General features: G+C 39.9%; 1 protein-coding gene across 1 annotated transcript in view; it reads right to left on the reverse strand.

Annotated features, from left to right (window-relative positions):
- The window catches only part of LOC126203318 (zinc finger protein 665-like), an 85,527-nt gene that overhangs the window by 33,334 nt on the left and 28,483 nt on the right, over positions 1-23,710 (reverse strand). Inside the window, exons 3-5 of the mRNA XM_049937584.1 lie at positions 11,284-11,447; positions 4,944-5,100; positions 344-464 (exon numbers count right to left, since the gene is read on the reverse strand). Coding sequence (XP_049793541.1) covers positions 344-464; positions 4,944-5,100; positions 11,284-11,447 — 442 coding nt within the window. The remainder of the gene's footprint in view (positions 1-343; positions 465-4,943; positions 5,101-11,283; positions 11,448-23,710) is intronic.

Here is a 23,710-nt window from a genome sequence, read left to right on the forward strand (position 1 = left end):
TTTTAATTTGCCCTAAAGGACCTGTTCTTTTAAATGGTTTGTGGAAGTAGTAATCCATCAATTTTGCAGTCTCCTACTTTCACAATCTGACTTAATCCATAAATATTTACAATGAAGCAGGCTGAAATATATAGTATTTCTAAGCCAGCAGATATGTTTAGCTAACATAAACACAAATGTGTTACTGAAACGTCCTGGGTGGAATACATTATCTCAAAAATTCCAAAGTCAGAGATGTATTACTATAAAATATTGGAAAGCACAGCAGATACTAAAATTTTATAATTATTACAAACATCATTTGATTAATGAGACAAAACTAGTGAAGAGAAGGTTCACTTACCAGTATGTATCCTTATATGTCTGACTAAGTTTGATCTTTGTACAAATTCTTTTGGGCAGTGAGGGCATTTATGTCTTGGACCATTGTGGATGAGAAGGTGTTCATTATAGCTGTCCTTTCGCTGTAAAAGCAGTAACAGTGCATTATACTTCTGCCAAAATCTCTAGAGAACAATACAGCAGCACTACTATGTTTACCGTAGCATAAAATAAATGACTGACATCAATTTGTATATGGCACAGTCAATGAAAAAGAGAAATAAAAAAAAAGTAAATAAACTGTTTGAAAATGTTATGAAAAGGATACGTTGCTACTCACCATGTACTGGAAATGTTGAGTTGCACACTGACACGACAGACAGACTACTAAACAAGTAAGCTTTGGTCAAATAACCTCCTCCTGAATTAGACAAAAAACATTTTTTCTAGTCTAATGTCTAATTCAGAAGAAGGCTTTTCGGCCAAAAGATTTCTTGTTTAGCAGTCTTTCTGCTGCGCCTGTCTGCAATGCAACATTTTCACTGTATGATAAGTAACAATCTATCCTTTTCATAATACTGTCATTTCATCCTGGATTTTCCACTGTTTACGTAAACTGTTTATTATTTCGAAAGTAATCACCCTAACTGTTAATACGTTTATCCCACTGTAAGACGTGATCATCAATTCCTTCACAAAAAACCATTTTTGGTTGCCTACAGAAGCATGACTGAACCCAGGTATGCACCTCTTCGTCTGAAGTAAATTGAAGAAGAGGTGCACGTCTCGGTACAATCATGGTTCTCCATGAAAAGCAACCATTTTCCCATGAAGACACTAACTGTCTTGTATCAGAGTGAAATACATATATTAACAGTTATGAGATTACTTTTGAAATACCAAACAGTTTGTTTACTTTTTTCCCCCACAAGTCTCATTTTCATCTGACTGCCCCTTATATTATAACATGTCTCAGTGTTGGAGGAGGTATATTTCAATTCCAGCAGTAGTGAAGAGCCCGTCCTACATTTGATATTTGGAGCTCTTATACAACATTTCCTGTCTGAATTTCCCATCAAAAGATTAATTGTCTATTCGTTTATTCAGGCTGTATACGGGGACAAGGAAAAAAATTCCCGGGAAGGGGGGGGGGGGGGGGGAGATGGGGGAGAGAAGTTTTGGAAAGACCTTTGATTTGCAGCAACATATACGGTGCATATTTTTGTATTACGAAAGCATAAATTCGAATTACACCAAATGCATTGCATTAGTTTCCGAAGCGTTGAAACTGAGATTTCGATGTCCTTTTATAATCCAATTATATCTCACCCCACATGATATTGCCAGCCGATGACAGCAGATATTCAGAGCATAGGACACCTGTTATAGTCAGCCAATAGCAAGATTACTGGTTACGTAGCGCGAACACACAAAGAATAAAGGTTAACGGTTTACATTACTATACATAGTACAGCTACAAGAAAAGCTAAGCTTCCACATATAATATTGGTCTCTAAGATTAACAAGCTATAACAGAAGCTAAGCTTTCACATGTAACATTGATCTTTTTTTGTGTGTGTAATACTTTAAGATACGTAACACAAATGTGCCAGTAAATTTAAAATTATGACATAAATGTCTGGTCTTGTGGGCTCAAAATTCTTGTAAGTGGCTGGTCCTCAAAGTGTTCAGTTTTAAATGCTCTGTGATTTAGAAATTCATCCTACTTTCTCACACGTAACATAATTCATCTTGCGTAAAAAGAAATTTATTTTGAAAGTAGCGCTTTTCAAACCACCGTTCCCAATACTATCTGGAGACTGTTAGAAATAGGTTCGATTTAGCAGTTGCCAGAGAGTGCCAGAAAACAGGCATTATTGCGCGTGCACAGCTGCATTGGTGTAGGAAGTCAGCGTGTTCCTAAGTATAAAGCACTAAGAGAGCTTACATTACACTATAAGAGAAACAGGGCATCAGAGGATACTCAGAGCATCGGAATTTCGTAAACCATACTAAAAATGCATAACGGCTTGAAGTGCACATTGTTTTTTTCCAGATTCACAATTAAGTAGGTCCCATCTGATATTAAGCTTTTCAGTGTGGTTTTTGGGATGTAAATTTTCTTGGAGTACCAGTATTGTATGATCTCATTTTTGGTTCTTTATTATAGTATAATGCCACATGCAGCAGAAGATGATAACATACACTTGAAATTCAGCGAACAGTTGGAACTACCCAATACTGTGGAATGAAACACTTCATTTCAAATAAAATGATTTCCTTAATAAAGCCAATTTTCTTTAGCAAACTTGCAAAATAACTTCACTGTTCTGCAAGGTGATTAATGCTTGTCTGCTAATAACTTAGAAATTCAATGAAATCGGAAAACTGAAACTAATAATATACTTCTGCCCTCCATAATTATGTGAATGTATTTTAATTCATTTGATAATTCCCGGCCACAGAAATCCATTTTGTTATCATTTGATGTGGGAGCTGTAAACGAAGAGAAGCAGCGAAATCACATAAACGCAAACACGGCTCACGTGGAGACTAACCCCCTCCCCACTACAACTCAGACAACCCTGTGCATGCGCGAATCTGGCAGCTAGGGCAGGCGAGAAAAATTTTTCTCATATGCTTCTGGCTGCTTGCTGCTACTGCCGATACAGCTAACAGCCACACTTCATGTAGCGGGAAGCGGGAGAAGGTACTGCTCATACGCTAGTCAACTGCGTGCGCGCATGAGCCCGCTGGCAACTGGTCGAACGAATCTAACGTGAACAGTTGTGAGGTCACGCTCATAGCAAGCAGTTTATTGTTATAAAGAATTACACAGTCTTCGCCCTATGACCTTTGACATATTTTTGCTATTTGCAAATGCTTGCGTGCACGGTGTTTTGCTTTTGTAAATGGTGCATTTCCTTTGCCATTAAAGTTTTTTTTTCCCTCTTGTTTATATTTTATTGCTGCAGCATCATTCTCCAGTAGCAGGATACAGTAACATTCTTTGCTAGAGATTCAATTCTTACCAGTCAAAATTACAAAAATTTAACTGATAGCTAAAATAATGAAAAATTCCTGGAATTCCAAAAAATTCCCGGGTTTTTCCCGATTTTCTCCCGGATGAAAAAATTCCCAGATTTACTGGTTGTCCCAGGTTGTATACACCCTGTTATTACTGCAGCTTTTTTGGCAGGTGAACTTTCTTTGTATGAATACAGCTTTTTATTCTTTACTTTTATCTTTCAAATTAGATACCGAGATCAAAACAAAGAATAAAAGTGCAAACACATGCCGAGGATTTAAGAGTAATGTGTATATACTGATTATTTGACTTAATTTCACAAGCATCAAATTCACAACAAAGCAGTAATGACATATACTTCATCTGAGGTATCCAACATTCTTCAAACAATCTCATCTTTTTGTAGAGTTTGAATAAAAATAGCCATATCTGTCAATCATCTACACAGATTCATCAACAACTGTGGGTAATAGATTTCAGAAAAAAATATACATTGAAAGTGGCAAGTGCAATAATATTATCAGCGGAAGTAAGAGAGATCACAGAATCCAAGATTTTCACTATGATAGCCCCTTCCCTCCAAAACCACCATCCCCGTTTCCTCCCACCTCCACCACCACCACCACGACGGCCATATTATCTGTTCTTCACTTGAGCAGGCTTTATGTGGTTGTGCATGAACTCCATTGTGTGTGTATGAACACAGAATGTGCCTGGTTTTTGACATCACTGATATATGTGTACGTCTTTGATCATATGTTTCTACCTAAACTGCAAGGTCTTCATCTAAATCTTCCTTTTAAAAAGAATCTTGAGACAATATTAGGAAGGCATTACTTCTGACTGGCACAATTAACGTCACTGTTTTAAAAGCATGTGCCAAAATTGGGAAAAGGTATGTTTTTGTGAAGACTGGTCACGGAGAATAAAGGAAACTTCTGTCCCACAGTAACAGCAGAACATAGTGGTAGAAATTGGAAGCAGACAGTATTCTGTTAGCAATTCCCAGATCCATGTTATTGTCTGAATCAACAAAGTTGCCTATATATTTACTATTTTTTACCATACTGACTTCTTAATTTCCACCATTAAAGTGGATTACTAACAGATTTTTAGTTGTTATCAAGCCAACTGCCTGTCCTATTGGCGATTAGTCTCAATTTGTGGAATTCTGCTTGTCAGAAGTCTATAGTACTTTATTTTTGGTTTCTAACTTCCCTTCATCACACCCCAAAAAGTAAAACCAAAAACACTGATATGTCCTAGTATGGCACTTTTTCATTACTGTTTCTGTAAGTTAACCCGTTACAATGATTAAGAGAAGCGGTGACAAGGAACTTCCTTCTTAGATTCCATTTATAATTTTAAATCATTGTGTCGAGGTGTGACATGCGACAGTAAAATGCAAAAACGTGCAAAATGAATAGCTGGGGGAGGAGAGAAGAGTGATGAACTGCGAAAATTAAAAAAGCGTTCATAAGGATCCCCCCCCCCCCATGCTGAAACTATTTTCTTGAATGAAGTGAACAAAACTTGAAAATCCATTTGAAAATGTGTCATTTACACTGATTTTTGACTATGTTACTCTACTTACGGTGAACTCCTTGCCACAATACTCGCACTTTGAGATACCAGAACCAGTATGCAGCTGCCGATGGCCATACATTCCAGATTTTGAGGCAAACCCCTTGCCACATTCAGCACAATGGTATGGACTTTCTCCTGAATGATCTACTTGGTAATGCAGTTTCCTGAAATATACAAAGACCATATAAAATCTAGCCAGTGACAAATTACAGTGACTTGAACAAGGAAAAAAAATGTAGGTGTGTATCGGTGCAGAATAGTATCTAAATAATTAGGTTCAATTTTCAACATAACTTAATGTAGAATAGGGGATCCTTCTTACTTGTTACAATAATGTCAACTGAACTTGCCATGTATAAGTAGACAAAGAAATTGGATCGTGAGATAGATAGGTAGGTCATTGTTAGTATTAAAAATGATAGGTGGCAATGATTTACTGATGGAAAATTATGAAATTTATTGTCAAAAAGAGTATACTAACTCAAGACTCAAACCCATTACCTTGTAGTTTGTGCGCGATGCCATCATCATTTGTAATACCTAATAGGGTCTAGTCAAAGTATTAATCCAGCACACAATTTAACTACATATTCTATGCACTACATTAGAGTGTGAGATTCTTTCGAGCTGGAAGTCACTACATATCACGGGAACAGACGCCGGGGAAAGGTAAAAGAATGACGCAAAAGCAACAGGTGAGAATAAAAGTTCTGTAGCGGTGATAATGAACTGCAGGCTACTAACAAAGATGAAGGTTGAAACTTAAAGATCACAATGTGTAAAAGGAAATCACAGTCAATAAAAAAATGAAAGAGACTAGGGAGAGTCACTGACAGATGATATAATATTTTCAGAAATTGCAGCTATTTGGGCAAGCATCAACTCAGCAAAATAAATAACAACAATGGAAATTCATAGCTGGAGAAATATGTAAAATAAAGGAAAGGCAACCACTCCCCTATAGCGGATTGGTGCATGGAGCACAGAAACACATAACAGGAAACAGCATTCACACTAGCTTTTGTGCATTAGCTCTTTTTCTAGCATAGTACACAATTGACAAACACAACCACATAGACATTCAAATGCACACTGTCATGGCCATGTTAAGACAAAGTGCTACTGCTTGAAAGCTAGTGTGAATGCTGTTTTCTGTTATGAGTTTCTGTGCTCCAAACATAGATCTGCTACAGGTGAGTGGTTGCCTTTCCCTTATTCTGTGTGTTAACAAAGTTAGTAATATCAAAATGGACAACAATGGGTATTCTGAAAAGACAGTGTATCAAATTTTAAATACACTCCTGCTCATACTCAAATTCTGCATTCATCAAAACAAGAGTACTGGGAATAATTCACATTGCATTTGAGACACTCATCAATTGGCAGGCACATGAACTAGACTGGGGGTTGTTTTGGATGGAGTGGGTGAGGAGAGGAAGGAGATGGAAAGAAGGTGAGGAGAAAGAAAGAGGGTTGGGAGGGATGGCAGGGAGGGAAAGGCAGCAAGTAGGACTATGCCACATGTGAGTTAACTTTGGTGCAGATGCAGGGAGTGGCCTGTGGTACACAATGATATGGAATGATTTGGGATGAACAGACAGAACAAAAGAAAAGGAGGACAGTGGAGAGGATGGTTGAGAGTGTAAAATGAGAAATTGAAGAAGTGGGGGTGGGGCATAGGAACAGGGGTAGAATTCAATGTGGAAAAGGGACTAGTAAAGATTGATGCCAGGAAGCAGGAAGATTGCCAGAGTGAAGGAAATGTTGTAAGGACAATTCTCGTCTATGTAGTTCAGAGGAACTGGTACTGGTGGAAGGAGGGGTCGGGGAGAGGGGGAAAGTAGGACTGATGGTACTATTTATGAAGCAGCTACTGAGGTCAAGCATGTTGTGAACATTAGTGTATTCCACTACTGTGCTGTCAACTTTGCTCCTGGCCTTTCAAATGACCTGATCACATGAAGCCATGAGAAAAAAAATAATAATAATAATTCAGCTGATATGACTGCTTTGACTGGTGTGGTAGGCCTGCCTCTGATATGACTGGATATGCCTGTGATGGGACTACAGTAGGACTTGCTGGTGTGTGCAAAAGGTAGGTCTTGCACCTGGTTCTAAAACAAGGATATGATCCATATAGCAAAGAGATTGGGAATAGATGTGGCATACAGATGGGCTACAATATTCCTGAAACTGGGTGGGGAGTGGAACACCACTTTGGAGGGAGTGGGGAGGGTATGACAATAGATAGTTGACACCCTGGAGGAGGATGTGGTAATGAGGGGAGGTGGGGTTTGGGAGGCAGTGCTCATTTGCAAATGTTAACGTAACAGTGCTCGGACGGTTACGGGAAAATGTGGAAATGGACAAGAGATCTGTTTGCAGATTACATTTGGAAGGAAATGACTGGCTACAATGGGCTCAGCAAGATCATCATATTGGGCCAGACACTACAGAACAAACATTTTAGGCTGGGGGGTATTGTGCACATCAAGATGGAAGTGGTGTTTATCATTTGTAAATTTTATAGGGGCGTGAGTTTTTGGGAAGTTGTTGGAGAGGTGGCGGTCAACATATAAAAATGTGATACACTGGGTTATGGAGGAGCAGGTGAAGTGGCTAAGAGAGAAAGTACTGATGCTATGGAAGAATGAGCACAGAGGGTCTTGATTATAATGGTATTATGATGACATTAAAGAGACAACTGGTTTAGGATATTGCGTTATCAGGAAGTTCTCCTCATGCTATCTGTTCCCTTGCTCTTCTTCTGAAGTTTACCTCATTTTCTAGGGAAACACAGAACTGTTAGTGATCATGGGAATAAAGGATGGATAACAAAAGGTTTCACACAAGAAGAGAGTCAACAACAAAGGACAGACTAAGGTAATAGGCATATCCAGTACTGTATTGATGGCAGTGGTGGATACATATGGGCACCCCCTTATATTGGTACATATTGGCTTGTCGCTTTCATAGTAGGTATTTGTTCACACTCCATAAAAGTCCAAAAGTGAATATTCTGGCAGGGAATGTTCTTGAAACAACTGAGTGTCATATATAAGGCAAGCAGAGTAGTCAGTTTGAAAGCAACAATCGTCGTGATAACAAGTTAAAATTTGCAATTATTGGCTATTACCACAGACTTCAGTCTGGGTTGTGCTTAGTGATATTAGAAATAGGTGGAGTATGACTGTGTGTTTTAGTGCCAAGTGTACTAGTTTTGCGTTTTTTCAGAGCAAATAACTTATTTATTCGAGAATAATTGGCATCTAATTTACCTATGTCGTAACAATATAATAAAATGTATCGTTACGTAATAAGAAAAAGAAATGTAGAAACATGTGAAGATTCTGGTCACCATTCAGCTGCAAAAACCACCACCAGATGAACAGGCAGAACTCAGCACTTCCACAACGAAGTTCGTCAACTGATTCCTTTATTCCCACAAATATTGGCAATTATTTGGATATATTAGCATCAGGAAATATTAGTGATGATATGAAACACAAGCTTCTCACAGCTCCAAGGAAACCTGAAAAAGGTTATATCTTTCCTACTTCCAAGCACAACAGGAGGGGACACGTTGAACGCAGACTAGTGCATGATAATCACTTTGAACAGAATCCATGGCTGTTGCTCTCAAGTCAAAAATGCACTTCTTTACATCAACTGTTCACTTTTTGTGAATAATAAAATGGTTGTCCTAGATCTGACTGTCCTACTTTGCACACGCTGTACAAAATACTTGCTTGTCTACCTGCATCTATTGCTACAACAGAAAGAAGTTTTCCAGCATTGTGGCATACAATGGCTGAGGTCGACAATGAAGGAGGATCGACTTAATAACTTAGCTTTGTTGAACACTCACCCTGACCCATTGGCTCCCTTGGGTTGGTAGGTGGAGCTCTCCTTGCTGCTGTGCAGTCAACTGATCAGTTGACTGCACAGCAGCAAGGAGAGCTCCACCTACCAACCCAAGGGAGCCAATGGGTCTGATGATGGTTTTATAGAAAAAACCGAAACCGGTTACTCATTAAAACAGACATAACGTGATCAAGACTGAACTTTAATCTAAATATAACAATTAATTGATCACTGTATTCCAAAAATGTTTACCAAAACTCACCCTGACATAGATTGTCCTATTGATGACGTAATTAACCAATTTGCCACGAAGAATAGGTGTATAGAACTCATCATTTAAGGAAGAGAACCATGACTGTAACATTTTTATATCATAAGATGGCATTGTCTTATATAAGTATATAATCAGCTTAAATAAAACTTTCTTAAAACTTTGCATGTGACTTGATTATGTTTTGTTACGGTAAAAGCAAAGGTAGCTCAAGATACCTTTAGTGCCCCCTCCTTGAGGTTTTTCTGTAACCACCACTGATTTATGCAAAAGTGCATTTGAGAAATAATTAAAATTTTGATCAACACTGTTTGCTTAGTAATGACTTCCAAGTGTTTCTTACAGATGTTTTCTGTAAATACTGTAAAATAAGGTTTCCATGAGAGACTTTTTTCTCTACCATGATCTAAACGTAACTGCTTTGCATGTTTCACTGTCAACTCTTGACAACATACAGACAGTGCCTTTGCTCTCACTTTTACATCTTCTATCACCAAAGGTATTCAGGTCTAAATTGTCAATAGCTATTTTACTACCTATATCTACGTACATACTCTGCAAGCTAAAGTATGATGACTACTAGTCATTTCATTTTCTGATCCACTTACAAAAAGGGTGAGGGAACTATGTTCTTAAATTTCATCTGGAACATTATTATGGAAAATAATCCAAAGCCATACACCAATAACTCTAGCTCTCCTCCAACAGTACTATCTGACGGGAAATCAATATTAAAGAAAAATGAATCTTGCATGAAGTGAGCATTAGACTACTAATGCTTTCAAACTGTTTGACAGAACTTAATATTCTTTCGGCTGGTAGCCTGTAAAATATTATATTCCAGCTTCCTTTTCATTTTGCTTCACTGATACTAAAGTGTCAGTTTTGTTTCTAAATGAATGTTTTGATGAATTACACACTGATCCGCACAAGATGTAATAGCCTGCTGCGCTGGCAATTTCTAACACCTATTCTGCAGCATTTTTGTTTGAAAAAACTTACCCAATGAAAACAATCACATTACTGGGACAGAATGGATACTGTCTTTGTCAAAATGAATGTAACTAGTAATGAGCTACACAAATAGCCTTTAACCAGAAATGTCCAGATGCATATCAAGTTACATATGATCTCTATAACAACAAAGCTCAACATGTGGATGGAAGAAGAAACAGTTCATTCATTGTTTTGTGGCTAGGTATGATCACAGACTTACATTACCAACATCGATACACAAGCACCAATTATGTGAAACTTTGTTTGTTCTATTCATTTAGAAAACTGAAAATGCTGTATGTAGTAGACACCTGTTTGACATCTAATTTCTTGACTTCTGGAAAATCTTTGATACTTTTATGAATAGTTTCCCACTAAACAAAACAGCAACACAAATATTCTTAGGTATCAATCATGGCTTTGTTGTAGGGACAATCCTGCCTTTATGTTTTTAGAGAAACCATGGAAAGTCTAAATCCAAATGGCCCATTCCCCAAACTCCAATTTAAGCACTGTGTCATCTATGCCAGTGGCAAAATTAGAGGAATTTAGGTTCATATCCCTAAAACTGACAAAGGGCATACGTATAACGTAAACGGCTAGATAAAAAAAAAAAAAAATATCTACTCACCTAGTGGCAGGAGGAGAACACACACACACACACACACACACACACACACACACACACACACACAGAAAGGTTTAACTTTTACAAGCATTCAGAGCTAGTGGCTCCCTCTCCTCCTCCGAGGAAAGGAGTTGAAGGAGAAGGAAGAGAGGTGAACGGAAAGGACTGGAGAGGTTTAGGTTTAGGAAAGGGGGTACAGTTCAGAAAAGTCACCCAGAACCTGGATCAGTGGAGACTTAATGGACGGAATGAGAAAGAAAAGTTTTTCTTCTCATCCCATCCAGTAAGTCTCCCCCAACCTGGCATTCTAGGTGAGTTTCCTGAATGGTACCCCCTTTGCTAAACCTCTCCAATCCTTTCCCTTCACCCTTTTTCATTCCCCTTTAATTCTCATGCCATAAGAAGGAACCACTGGCTCCGAAAGCTTGCAAAAGTTAAACCTTTTTGTGTGTATGTGCGTTCTCCTGCCACCGCTTGATGAGTAGATTTTTTATCTATATATTTACATTATATTGTCACTAATCAATTATTTTCTTTGTTATATTAGCCCAAAGGACATACACAGTGTTATAAGATATTGTAACTTACCTTTCATCTTTAGAATCAAAGCGTTGTTGACAAATACGACACCGGAATCCAACTTTAGACTGAGCACTGTGCTTCATACGGAAGTGAATAGCGTAAGCTCGTTTGCTCCACAGTACTTTTCCACACAAGCCACAATCTCTTCTCCTCTCCTCTGAATGTACATTCTGCAACAATATCATCATTTTCAGCAAAAGTTGGAATGTTCTGAAATTACACTAAAAACTGTTACTCTTTTATTATGACAATTACCAACTACTAGCTGATGATAAACCACTTCACTATGGTTTTAGTTTTCTGTCAGTAGTTTTATAAATGTAATAATGGACAAAAACATTGGAGCGAAAGAGACTTCTTTGCTCTTTTTTTTTATTCGGACAAATATCTTACATATAAAGTAAATCGTTAAATTACATTCTTATATACCTATATTTCAGGTCTGATTGTGTGGCGCGTACACATATATACTCTCTGCTTGTCCAACACGTGAAAACCCATTGTAGAGCTGACCATGTGAGAAACAGGCTTCCTCCAAATTACCTCTGCAGTGGTGAAATATTTGGCCCTGAGCCTTATTATTATTAATTGCTGGTTTCACAGGAAATTTTACTCTTTTCTAAGAAAATGGCATACGAGTTACCAATGGGATTCTTGACGTGAACACTGATTTTCCTTTTTGTTTACCAGTTAAAATCATTGCTTCAATAATATTATGAAATAGTTGTTTGACACACATTGTTGTGCCATTACATAATTTGGGTACGTTAATATTTCATAATAGTGTTGCAGAGATACTGGGTCACAGGTAGGCACAACAAAATGATTCTCACAATTATAGCTTTCGGTCATTAAGGCCTTTGTCAACAAAAGACAGAAACAAAAGCACACACATGCGCATGCCCCCCCTCCCCCTTCTCGACACACACACACACACACACACACACACACACACACAAACACACACACAACTGCAACTCACACAACTGCAATCTCAAGCAACTGAAACCACACTGCGAGCAGCAGCACCAGTGCATGAAGGTAGTGATGGCTGGGTGAGGGTAAAGAAGTGGCTGGAGCGGGAGGGCGAGGGATAATATGGTGGGTGTGGCAGACAGCGAAGCGCTGCAGGTTAGACTGAGGATAGGGGAGATGCGCGGTTGGGGTGGGGAGGGGGGGGGAGTAGAGGAAAAGGAGAGAATTAAAGAGACTGGGTGTGGTGATGGAATGACGGCTGTGTAATGCTGGAATGGGAACAGGGAAGAGGATGGATGGGTGAGGACAGTGACCAATGGAAGATTGAGGCCAGGAGGGCTACGGGAACGTAGGATGTATTGCAGGGAAGTCCCCATCTGCACAATTCAGAAAAGCTGGTGTTGGTGGGAAGGATCCATATGGTACAGGCTGTGAGGCAGTCAATGAAATGAAGGATATCATGTTTGGCAGCATGTTCAGCAACAGGATGGTACACTTGTTACTTGGCCACAGTTTGTCGGTGGTCAGTCATGCGGACAGACTGCTTACTGGTTGTCATGTCTACATAGAATGCAGCACAGTGGTTGCAGCTTAGCTTGTAGACTACACAGGTACAGGTACATCTACATCTACATTTACACTCCGCAAGCCACCCAACGGTGTGTGGTGGAGGTAGCCCTGCCTTTGATGGGAGAGGTGATGTTAGTGACCGGACTGGAGTAGGTGTAATCTTCTGCAGTGTCAAACAGATCTGAGTTGTTTAGTATTTTGGTCTTCACTGTATCATCCTCCATTTCATTGTCTTTGCTGGCAGAGTGTCTGGACAAGATGACTTCAGTAAGTTTCTGCTTTCATTTTCAAACAAATTTATTAGGATTTCTGGCATGTCAGTAGACAGAATTTTACTTCATGCATGGTTCTCATTATGCTAATATTGGCTTCATTCATTGTTTGTGAGGCTTGGGCTACGTTCAAATTTGCAGGGATGCTCTCTGCTTTTAATGAATCACAGCAGGTTCTTTCCCATCCTCCACAACTTTGCTTCAAACATACCTAATCTAAAGTGTCTTGTGCACTACTTGTCAACTTCGTACGTTGATGCTCAACATTTTCAGTGGTGGAGATGAAATTTTCACACTGACCACACAAGATAATCTGAATTCTGTTTCTTGCCACTCTCACTAGACAGAGAAATACCTGCCTATCCTTCTTTATACTCCTATTTACAACCTTACTGAGTGATGCTGCAATGATTTTAACATCACTGATTCACTGTTCAAGTCAAAAAATTTATGCATACTGGTATAGTCTGTCTGTAAACTCAAGAGCGAGCAGCGCTTTTGGTGGGGGAAGTGGCTTTTCCCGGATGAAGGCTGCCACCGGCCTACAGGGGCACTCAAAATCTGTTGCCCGTTACCTGTCTAGAGGTGCAGTGATATACGTCGTTTCTGTTCGTATGATCTTAGTTGCCAGTGTCAGTGAGTTAACTTTGTATACTTACTGATATACTTCGATTTCCGAAGTGATGGATAATCGCCTAGCATTGCAAGAAAATGTGCAGAATACGAGGAAGAGGAGGTACTTGCGGAGTAACGAGCGTTCGATCGTCTCTAACGTTATTACAGCGTGTGTTAAAGAGGCGACCCAGAAAGAACTGTTGGCTAATATTACCAGTCCCAGTCAAAAGGCTGCAATTTATTCAAACATCAGCCGCGTCCAATAGGACACATAAGGAAGGAACGCGAAAATAAGCCGCATGGTTTAGTGGAATTGCCACGAAGGAATACTAATAATCTTGGGAGGAAACTGATCGTTATACACAGTTTCTAAATGACGTAAAACCTTTGATGCTTATGGAACACTAAATCTCTATCTCAGTCACTCTTCACCTGATTCTGAGACATATTGCTTGAAATTTGTGCGCAATAGCTATTCTAAACACTGCTGAAATTTTCTTCGAAACATGTACATGGATTCTGGAATTCAAAAAGCTTGACATACGAGATGCGTTCACGTATTAATTTTTATTTTTTTGGTAAGAACATTATTTGTTAATCTACAGCAATGTTATCCTCTTCAAAATTCCTTAGGAACTGTTTCTTCGGGGTAGTTTATAGGTCTCTTAACAGTGCATTTTTAATCTCATCCATGCTTGTAAAACCGCTGTCCTTTAAGGCCTGCTTTCAAATGTTAATACCACTTGTATGCTCTTGGTTCATTTATAACAGGCTCACCAAAAGCAATATTTAACATTTCTAAAAATTTCATACACTTCATTCCATTCCTATAACAAAATTTAATACAGATTCTCTAATCTATTTTTATACAAAACAAATAATCGTTGATGCTACCAAAACACTTGTAACCTTTTTGACAGCTGACAGCAGAGTAAATACCCAATATGCATAACATTGTACACATACTTTTGAGACATGTTTACGTAGACAGTGACAATAAGTAGTGCAAATCGGACTAATACAACACACAAAATTATTAATTTCTGCTTACTTTTTAAACACTCTTCGTGTTGCAAGAAATGTTAAGTTTCAATGCAGTTCTTCATAGAAAACATCTACCTTTTAGTAGAAACACAAAGTAAAAAAGCCTCAAATTCTCCAGATTGATTGCATTATATGGGGTTCATTTTACGAATAACAATAGAGGAACATACAATACATTCACATGAACAGGCATTCGGTTCTATGTTTGTAGTATAATCCTGACTTCCATTCTTATCTTAATATTATTTACTTTATAATATTGTGTTTTGGAAGAAGGTATAGTTTTTTGTACTCCATATGGTCTCAACGCATTTGTCTAAAAATGAACGCGGCTGAGACGTATCTGTACACGGCGTCGCCACAGATTTAAATTGCGCGCCGCGGCAGGGCTGGTACTGCGTTGTGAAATGGCCTGTAGAAGCGCCTTGTGACATAGCTGGGTTGGCAGAGTGGGGACTCTGCTAGCTCGCTCTTCAGTTTACCGACAGACTATAACAAGGAGATCTAATATATTATTTTCATGGGTTGGTTCTCTGATTAGTTGCTCAAGATAATTTTTGGATAAAGCATTTAGAAAATTTCACTTAACTCCCTATCCCTATTACCCCTCCTTGTCCTTTTGAGTCTCCCAGTCTATAGCTGGCAAGTTGACGTCTCAAACTAGTGCTGTAAAATGGTCGGGAAATTTACACAAAATTCTCTCCAAGTTTCCTCTCAAATGTTCTGTCTCTACTGCTGCTAATGTAGGGGGTTTATAAAAGCATCTGATGACCATGTTTGATCCATTCATCTACACCCATATTATTTCACATTTGTAACCAGTACTAACCTTACTATGTATCATAATCATATATTTTTATGGCTATAAACACACATTCACAACCAGCTTTCAACCAACCTATGAGATAAAACATTCCAATCAGAATTTTGAATTTCAGTACCCTTAATGTCTGGTTTCAGCCAGCTTTCTACCCTAGTATCATGAGAGCACTGTTACTGTTTTTAAGCGAGACTAATTCTGGGACCTTTCCATAGGCATCCCTTCAGTTAACTTCTATTACATTAACATTTTCATTCTCCTATTTGCTATTTCCCCCCCCCCCCCCCCCCCCCCATGAACCATGGACCTTGCCGTTGGTGGGGAGGCTTGCGTGCCTCAATGATACAGATAGCCCTACCGTAGGTGCAACCACAACGGAGGGGTAACTGTTGAGAGGCCAGACAAATGTGTGGTTCCTGAAGAGGGGCAGCAGCATTTTCAGTAGTTGCAGGGGCAACAGTCTGGATGATTGACTGATCTGGCTTTGTAACACTAACCAAAACAGCCTTGCTGTGCTGGTACTGCAAACGGCTGAAAGCAAGAGGAAACTACAGCCGTAATTTTTCCTGAGGGCATGCAGCTTTACTGTATGGTTAAATGATGATGGCGTCCTCTTGGGTAAAATATTCCGGAGGTAAAATAATCCCCCATTCGGATCTCCGGGCGGGGACTACTCAAGAGGACGTCGTCATCAGGAGAAAGAAAACTGGCGTTCTACGGATCGGAGCATGGAATGTCAGATCCCTTAATCGGGCAGGTAGGTAAGAAAATTTAAAAAGGGAAATGGATAGGTTAAAGTTAGATATAGTGGGAATTAGTGAAGTTCGGTGGCAGGAGGAACAAGACTTCTGGTCAGGTGAATACAGGGTTATAGATACAAAATCAAATAGGGGTAATGCAAGAGTAGGTTTAATAATGAATAAAAAAATAGGAGTGCGGGTAAGCTACTACAAACAGCATAGTGAATATATTATTGTGGCCAAGATAGACACGAAGCCCACACCTACTACAGTAGTACAAGTTTATATGCCAACTAGATCTGCAGATGATGAAGAAATTGAAGAAATGTATGATGAGGTAAAAGAAATTATTCAGGTAGTGAAGGGAGACGAAAATTTAATAGTCATGGGTGACTGGAATTCGAGAGTAGGAAAAGGGAGAGAAGGAAACTTAGTAGGTGAATATGGATTGGGGGTAAGAAATGAAAGAGGAAGCCACCCAGTGGAATTCTGCACAGAGCATAACTTAATCATAGCTAACACTTGGTTGAAGAACCATAAAAGAAGGTTGTATACATGGAAGAATCCTGGAGATACTAAAAGGTTTCAGATAGATTATATAATGGTAAGACAGAGATTTAGGAACCAGGTTTTAAATTGTAAGACATTTCCAGGGGCAGATGTGGACTCTGACCACAATCTATTGGTTATGAACTGTAGATTAAAACTGAAGAAATTGCGAAAAGGTGGGAATTTAAGGAGATGGGACCTGGATAAACTGAAAGAACCAGAGGTTGTACATAGTTTCAGGGAGAGCATAAGGGAACAATTGACAGGAATGGGGGATGAAGTAATGAAGGCAGCAGAGGATCAAGTAGGTAAAAAGAAGAGGGCTAGTAGAAATCCTTGGGTAACAGAAAAAAATATTGAATTTAATTGATGAAAGGAGAAAACATAAAAATGCAGTAAATGAAGCAGGCAAAAAGGAAAACAAACGTCTCAAAAATGAGATCGACAGGAAGTGCAAAATGGATAAGCAGGCATGGCTAGAGGACAAATGCAAGGATGTAGAGGCTTATCTCACTAGGGGTAAGACAGATACTGCCTACAGGAAAATTAAAGAGACCTTTGGAGAAAAGAGAGACACTTGTATGAATATCAAGAGCTCCGATGGAAACCCAGTTCTAAGCAAAGAAGGGAAAGCAGAAAGGTGGAAGGAGTATATAGAGGGTCTATACAAGGGCAATGTACTTGAGGACAATATTATGGAAATGGAAGAGGATGTAGATGAAGATGAAATGGGAGATGTGATACTGCATGAAGAGTTTGACAGAGCACTGAAAGACCTGAGTCGAAACAAGGCCCCGGGACTAGACAACATTCCATTAGAACTACTGACGGCCTTGGGAGAGCCAATCCTGACAAAACTCCACCATCTGGTGAGCAAGATGTATGAGCCAGGCGAAATGCCCTCAGACTTCAAGAAGAATATAATAATTCCAATCCCTAAGAAAGCAGGTGTTGACAGATGTGAAAATTACCGAATTATCAGTTTAATAAGTCACAGCTGCAAAATACAGACACGAATTCTGTTCAGTCATATGGAGAAACCGGTAGAAGTCGACATCGGGGAAGATCAGTTTGGATTCCGTAGAAATGTTGGAATATGTGAGGCAATACTGACCTTATGACTTATCTTGTTGTTGTGGTTGTCTTCAGTCCTGAGACTGGTTTGATGCAGCTCTCCATACTACTCTATCCTGTGCAAGCTTCTTCATCTCCCAGTACCTACTGCAACCTACATCCTTCTGAATCTGCTTAGTGTATTCATCTCTTGGTCTCCCTCTACGATTTTTACCCTCCACGCTGCCTCCAATGCTAATTTGGTGATCCCTTGATGCCTCAGAACATGTCCTACCAACTGGTCCCTTCTTCTTGTCAAGTTGTGCCACAAACTCCTCCCCAATTCTGTTCAATACCACCTCATTAGTTATGTGATCTACCCATCTAATCTTCAGCATTCTTCTGTAGCACCACATTTCGAAAGCTTCTATTCTCTTCTTGTCCAAACTATTTATCGTCCATGTTTCACTTCCATACATGGCTAAACTCCATACAAATACTTTCAGAAACGACTTCCTGACACTTAAATCTATACTCGATGTTAACAAATTTCTCTTCTTCAGAAACGCTTTCCTTGCCACTGCCAGTCTACATTTTATATCCTCTCTACTTCAACCATCATCAGTTATTTTGCTCGCCAAATAGCAAAACTCCTTCACTCACTGTCTCATTTCCTAATCTAATTCCCTCAGCATCACCCGACTTAATTTGACTACATTCCATTATCCTTGTTTTGCTTTTGTTGATGTTCATCTTATACCCTCCTTATACCCACGACTTATCTTAGAAGAAAGATTAAGGAAAGGCAAACCTACATTTCTAGCATTTGTAGACTTAGAGAAAGCTTTTGACAATGTTGACTGGAATACTCTCTTTCAAATTCTAAAGGTGGCAGGGGTAAAATACAGGGAGCGAAAGGCTATTTACAATTTGTACAGATACCAAATGGCAGTTATAAGAGTCGAGGGACATGAAAGGGAAGCAGTGGTTGGGAAGGGAGTGAGACAGGGTTGTAGCCTCTCCCCGATGCTATTCAATCTGTATATTGAGCAAGCAGCAAAGGAAACAAAAGAAAAGTTCGGAGTAGGTATTAAAATCCATGGAGAAGAAATATAACTTTGAGGTTCGCCGATGACATTGTAATACTGTCAGAGACAGCAAAGGACTTGGAAGAACGGAATGGACAGTGTCTTGAAAGGAGGGTACAAGATAAACATCAACAAAAGCAAAATGAGGATAATGGAATGTAGTCCAATTAAGTCGGGTGATGCTGAGGGAATTAGATTAGGAAATGAGAGACTTCAAGTAGTAAAGGAGTTTTGCTATTTGGGGAGCAAAATAACTGATGATGGTCGAAGTAGAGAGGATATAAAATGTAGACTGGCAATGGCAAGGAAAGTGTTTCTGAAGAAGAGAAATTTGTTAACATCGAGTATAGATTTAAGTGTCAGGAAGTCGTTTCTGAAAGTATTTGTATGGAGTGTAGCCATGTATGGAAGTGAAACATGGACGATAAATAGTTTGGACAAGAAGAGAATAGAAGCTTTCGAAATGTGGTGCTACAGAAGAATGTTGAAGATTAGGTGGGTAGATCACATAACTAATGAGGAGGTATTGAATAGAATTGGGGAGAAGAGGAATTTGTGACACAACTTGACTAGGCGAAGGGATCGGTTGGTAGGACATGTTCTGAGGCATCAAGGGATCACAAATTTAGCACTGGAGGGCAGCTGGGAGGGTAAAAATCATAGAGGGAGACCAAGAGATGAATACACTGAGCAGATTCAGAAGTATGTAGGCTGCAGTAGGTACTGAGAGATGAAGAAGCTTGCACAGGATGGAGTAGCATGGAGAGCTGCATCAAATCAGTCTCAGGACTGAAGAGCACAACAACAACAACAACAACAACAACACCGGAAGGTGTGTCATTTCCTGACTTAAGGACTGGGATAATAATATGTTCCCCCGTCATGTGGAGAATTCATATCTGTGCCAGATGGAACACATTGAAAAGAAAATATTTATGTTCTGTAATCAGGTTTTGGATCATTTGATTAATGGTCAAGTTAGGGCCTGAGACGACGACGTGGGACAAGATGAAGGCACAAAGCCATTTCATTTCTGCAAATGGTTTGTTATACAGCTCTAATAGCGTTCAGTGAAGAGCAGAAAGGGGTCTTCCGTCCTTTGTTCATGTGCCTGGAAGGTGGAAGGGAAAGAGACTATCACTGATGGCATCACAAAGTGGAACAAACTGATCCACAAGATGAGATGAATCAGTGAAAATAATACTACGATGCAAAAGGTTTAAAACTGTCATCAACTGCTGGTGGTCAAGCTACACATGAAAATTCGCCTCTACCTGAATAGAGAGGACACACTTTTCAAGAGAGGAGATGTTCCCAGCATTCTTTCTTTTCACGTTTGATTAATAAACGCACCCTTGTACACAGCTTTTTGAAGATTATGAGACTGACCATAAAGGGTGTCATTTGAATCATTGAAGAGCTCACCAGCAGTCACTGCCAAATCCTCAACCTAACAGAGAATCAGCCATCAGCAATTAAGGCCCTTATAGAAGGATTACTACATCAGCAGAATTGGTAACTGTAACTATTAGACCATGAAGAACATCAACAATAGGTTCAGACAGAGGAACTCAAAAGTGACATTTGAAGTATACAGGACCTGTCCAGAAAGTAATGCATCACTTTTTTTATCATATACGTTCAACAACTTAAAATAGTTTGAAGCATGACCCTTCTTCCTCAGCACATTTTTGCCAGCATGATTTCCATACGTCATAAGCCTTCCAGATCTTCCCAATTGGGATGCACTTCATGGAAGCCATCGTGTAGCTTGTACATTGTTCATCAATTCGATATGCTTTCCTTTGAGATCCCTTTTCAGCCTAGGAAACAAAAAAAATGTCTCCTGGGGCCACATTGGGACTGTAGGGCATCTGCTGCACGTTGTCACACTGATACAGGTCAGGTAAGCTGTGACAACAATGGCAGTGTGGGCCGGCATGTGATGCAGTTTCCATGAAGTGTGGAACTCCTTTCAAACTTGGGCGACCCTGTGATTCAGTCTCTGGAGCAGTGACATAAAACTGAGCCTAGGCGATATGGCCAGCATCGACTTCGCCCTGGACTTGCTCATGCAAACCTCCCTCTGGCGCAGTGAAGACGTGATATGCCATTCCGCACTCTGCCTCTTTGACTTCAGATTATACTGAACAATTCACGAGTCATCTCCAGTGATCATGTGTCCTGGAAACTGGGATCATTTTCAGAGAGTTGTTCGTGTACTGCACACACTTTTGTTTCTGTACATCAGTCAAAACTCTGGGCACAAGTTATGCACAAATCTTACAATACAATATCAAGAAAAACTGTTTTTGGCAAGTCTAATAATTCTGACATCAATTGAACACTCATTCAAAGATCTGAATCCAGCAACTGTCAGACACGGTCATCCGTCTGCAATGCTGATGGGCAACCTTCTCCTGACCTCCTCTAAGCATCTTGTGCCGCCTGTTTGACTGCAGTCTGGAAAGGCAATCATCCCCAAAGGCTTCCTAAAGCATTCTAATAGTTTCCTCCAGTGCCTTGTTAGGCTTCACACAAAACGTTTTTGCATGGCATTGTGCTGGAATTTTCTCCATACTAAGTTCAAGGCAACCACTATATAGAGGTTCATGGAAGAATAAGTCCTAACCCTCCAAGACCATGGTGGCAATTGAGAAATCTACTGCTGGAAAGCTAAGGGTCAACCTCCTCCCCCAAATCTACCAGTCGGTCCAAAGCGCTCTGCGATGTGCAGTCGTGTAGCAAAAAAAATGTTCTGCATTATTTTCCAGACACACCCTGTAAGTCTCCCAGTTTCCTCTCTGGAACACCCCGTTAGGGCAGTTGCTTAGGAAAGGAGTGGAACAGGAATGACAGAACTATCAGAAGTCATCACAAGTTAGGGTACCAAGTGTAAGATCAATGGTCAAGAATGATATGCATAAGGGATAACACAATTCAAAATCATCAAGCAACCGTTTGATGAGGAGACCCCTACAATATTGTCTGGAATTCCCTTTCAAGAAGTAGGAAGGATGGGGGAGGGAGGTGAGTTGCTGTATCAGGTTAAGTAATCAGAGTACCTGTCTCGCAGCAAGTGAATACCACAAATATTGATATCAATGGTCGCTGAAACTTGCACAGTTGCCAGCTCTAACACTGTTTGAATAGGAACCCATTCACTACACGCAACTGTATAAATAAACAAGCAGACTACTTCTGATGCCCCTCTGGAGGTCGGCATGATTCCTAGATTATAAACAATAGGAACTGAGCTCAGGACATTGATTACAAGAATCATGGTTTTCTTGTAAGGCAACACAAACTGCACGATAGAGTGAACATAATGTTGTCGTTCAGGGTGGAGGCAGTAGTACCCTTACAGTTCCACTATACAATTACCCTGGGGGTAACATGGGGAGAGAAAAAGGTGTGGGGCAAAAGGAGGGGAAGGATGCAGAGGCCAGAGTAGTGAATCACAGTCCAGTTTTCCTCTAAATGAGTAGGTATAATGTCCAGGTACATAAGGTCTGTGTTTGGCAGATCATGAGTATCTATGAGTCTGCTGGAATCACCATCTTTGATTTCTTTGTCAACTTTTCTTTCAAACTATTGAAGGTTTTCACGGTCTAAGAAGATCTGTTGAATTTAAGATAGGTGACAGAAACAGGGTGTATGGATATGGACATGAACATGTTTGTATGCACGCGTAACAGCAAGGTCTCTAGCACCCATGTGAAAACAGACAGACAAGCGACAGTAAAATACACAAAACAGGAAGATAAAACAGCATGTAAAACACAGGTAACAAAAGTTGGAAAACTATGTGCGTATCCACACTGAACCACGGAACGAAATATTGCGTCAGTAGTAAAACATTAACAATACAGGAAGAATGTGTTTCAAGGAGCTAAAACGATATAGCAGATGGATGTGGCTGGCTGACCACAAGAATAAAAAAAGGAGAAGCCAGCCACTCTGCAACACACTAAAACCTCCAGCCTAAAAGTTTAGCCCAGAGTCCAGACACATCACAAAACTTTAAAATCTTAGTCATATTCATCTCATCTTCAGCTAAAATAGAGGGCAGATCCCCACCAATATTTGCTTCCGCTCTTGCATCACGATATAAATTTCACTCCGTTAAAATACGGCGGATAGAGATGTGCATGCCACAAGCATCACAAAATGGGATCCTCTTGCCGTAGTAAAAAGCTGTGTGTGTGAGGGCACTGCCCCATTCTAAGACATGTGAGGGTAACTTCATCCCGCCTGAGCAACTGACAGGAGGAACGCCACGGCTGGGTTGTTAACTTCAACAACCACAGCTTATTGGCCGTCACCATCAGCCATTCCTCATCCCACAACTGCTTGCACTTCCTGTGTAGTACAGAAACTACAGCCTGCAAGGGAATAGGACACTGTGCCACATCCTGCCCTCTGCAGACCTCAATGGCAGCCTGATTGACCTGTTCATTTCCCCATATCCCTACATGACCTTGCATCCAGCAGAATGACACCTGCTTACCCTGCCATTGGAGCAAGTACAGTTGGTCATGTATCAGCCGGACCAACTCCTCAGCTGGTTAAAGGTTCTGTAGCAATTGTAGGACACTAAGGGAATTGGAGCAAATGAAAAACTGTTTTCCTGAATATGACGCATTTGCTCCAGTGCCTTCAGGATCGCGTGGAGCTCTGTTGAGAAAACAGTATACTTGTCAGGAA

This window comes from Schistocerca nitens, chromosome 9 (assembly GCF_023898315.1).
Source record: "Schistocerca nitens isolate TAMUIC-IGC-003100 chromosome 9, iqSchNite1.1, whole genome shotgun sequence".
Lineage (NCBI taxonomy): Eukaryota > Metazoa > Arthropoda > Insecta > Orthoptera > Acrididae > Schistocerca > Schistocerca nitens.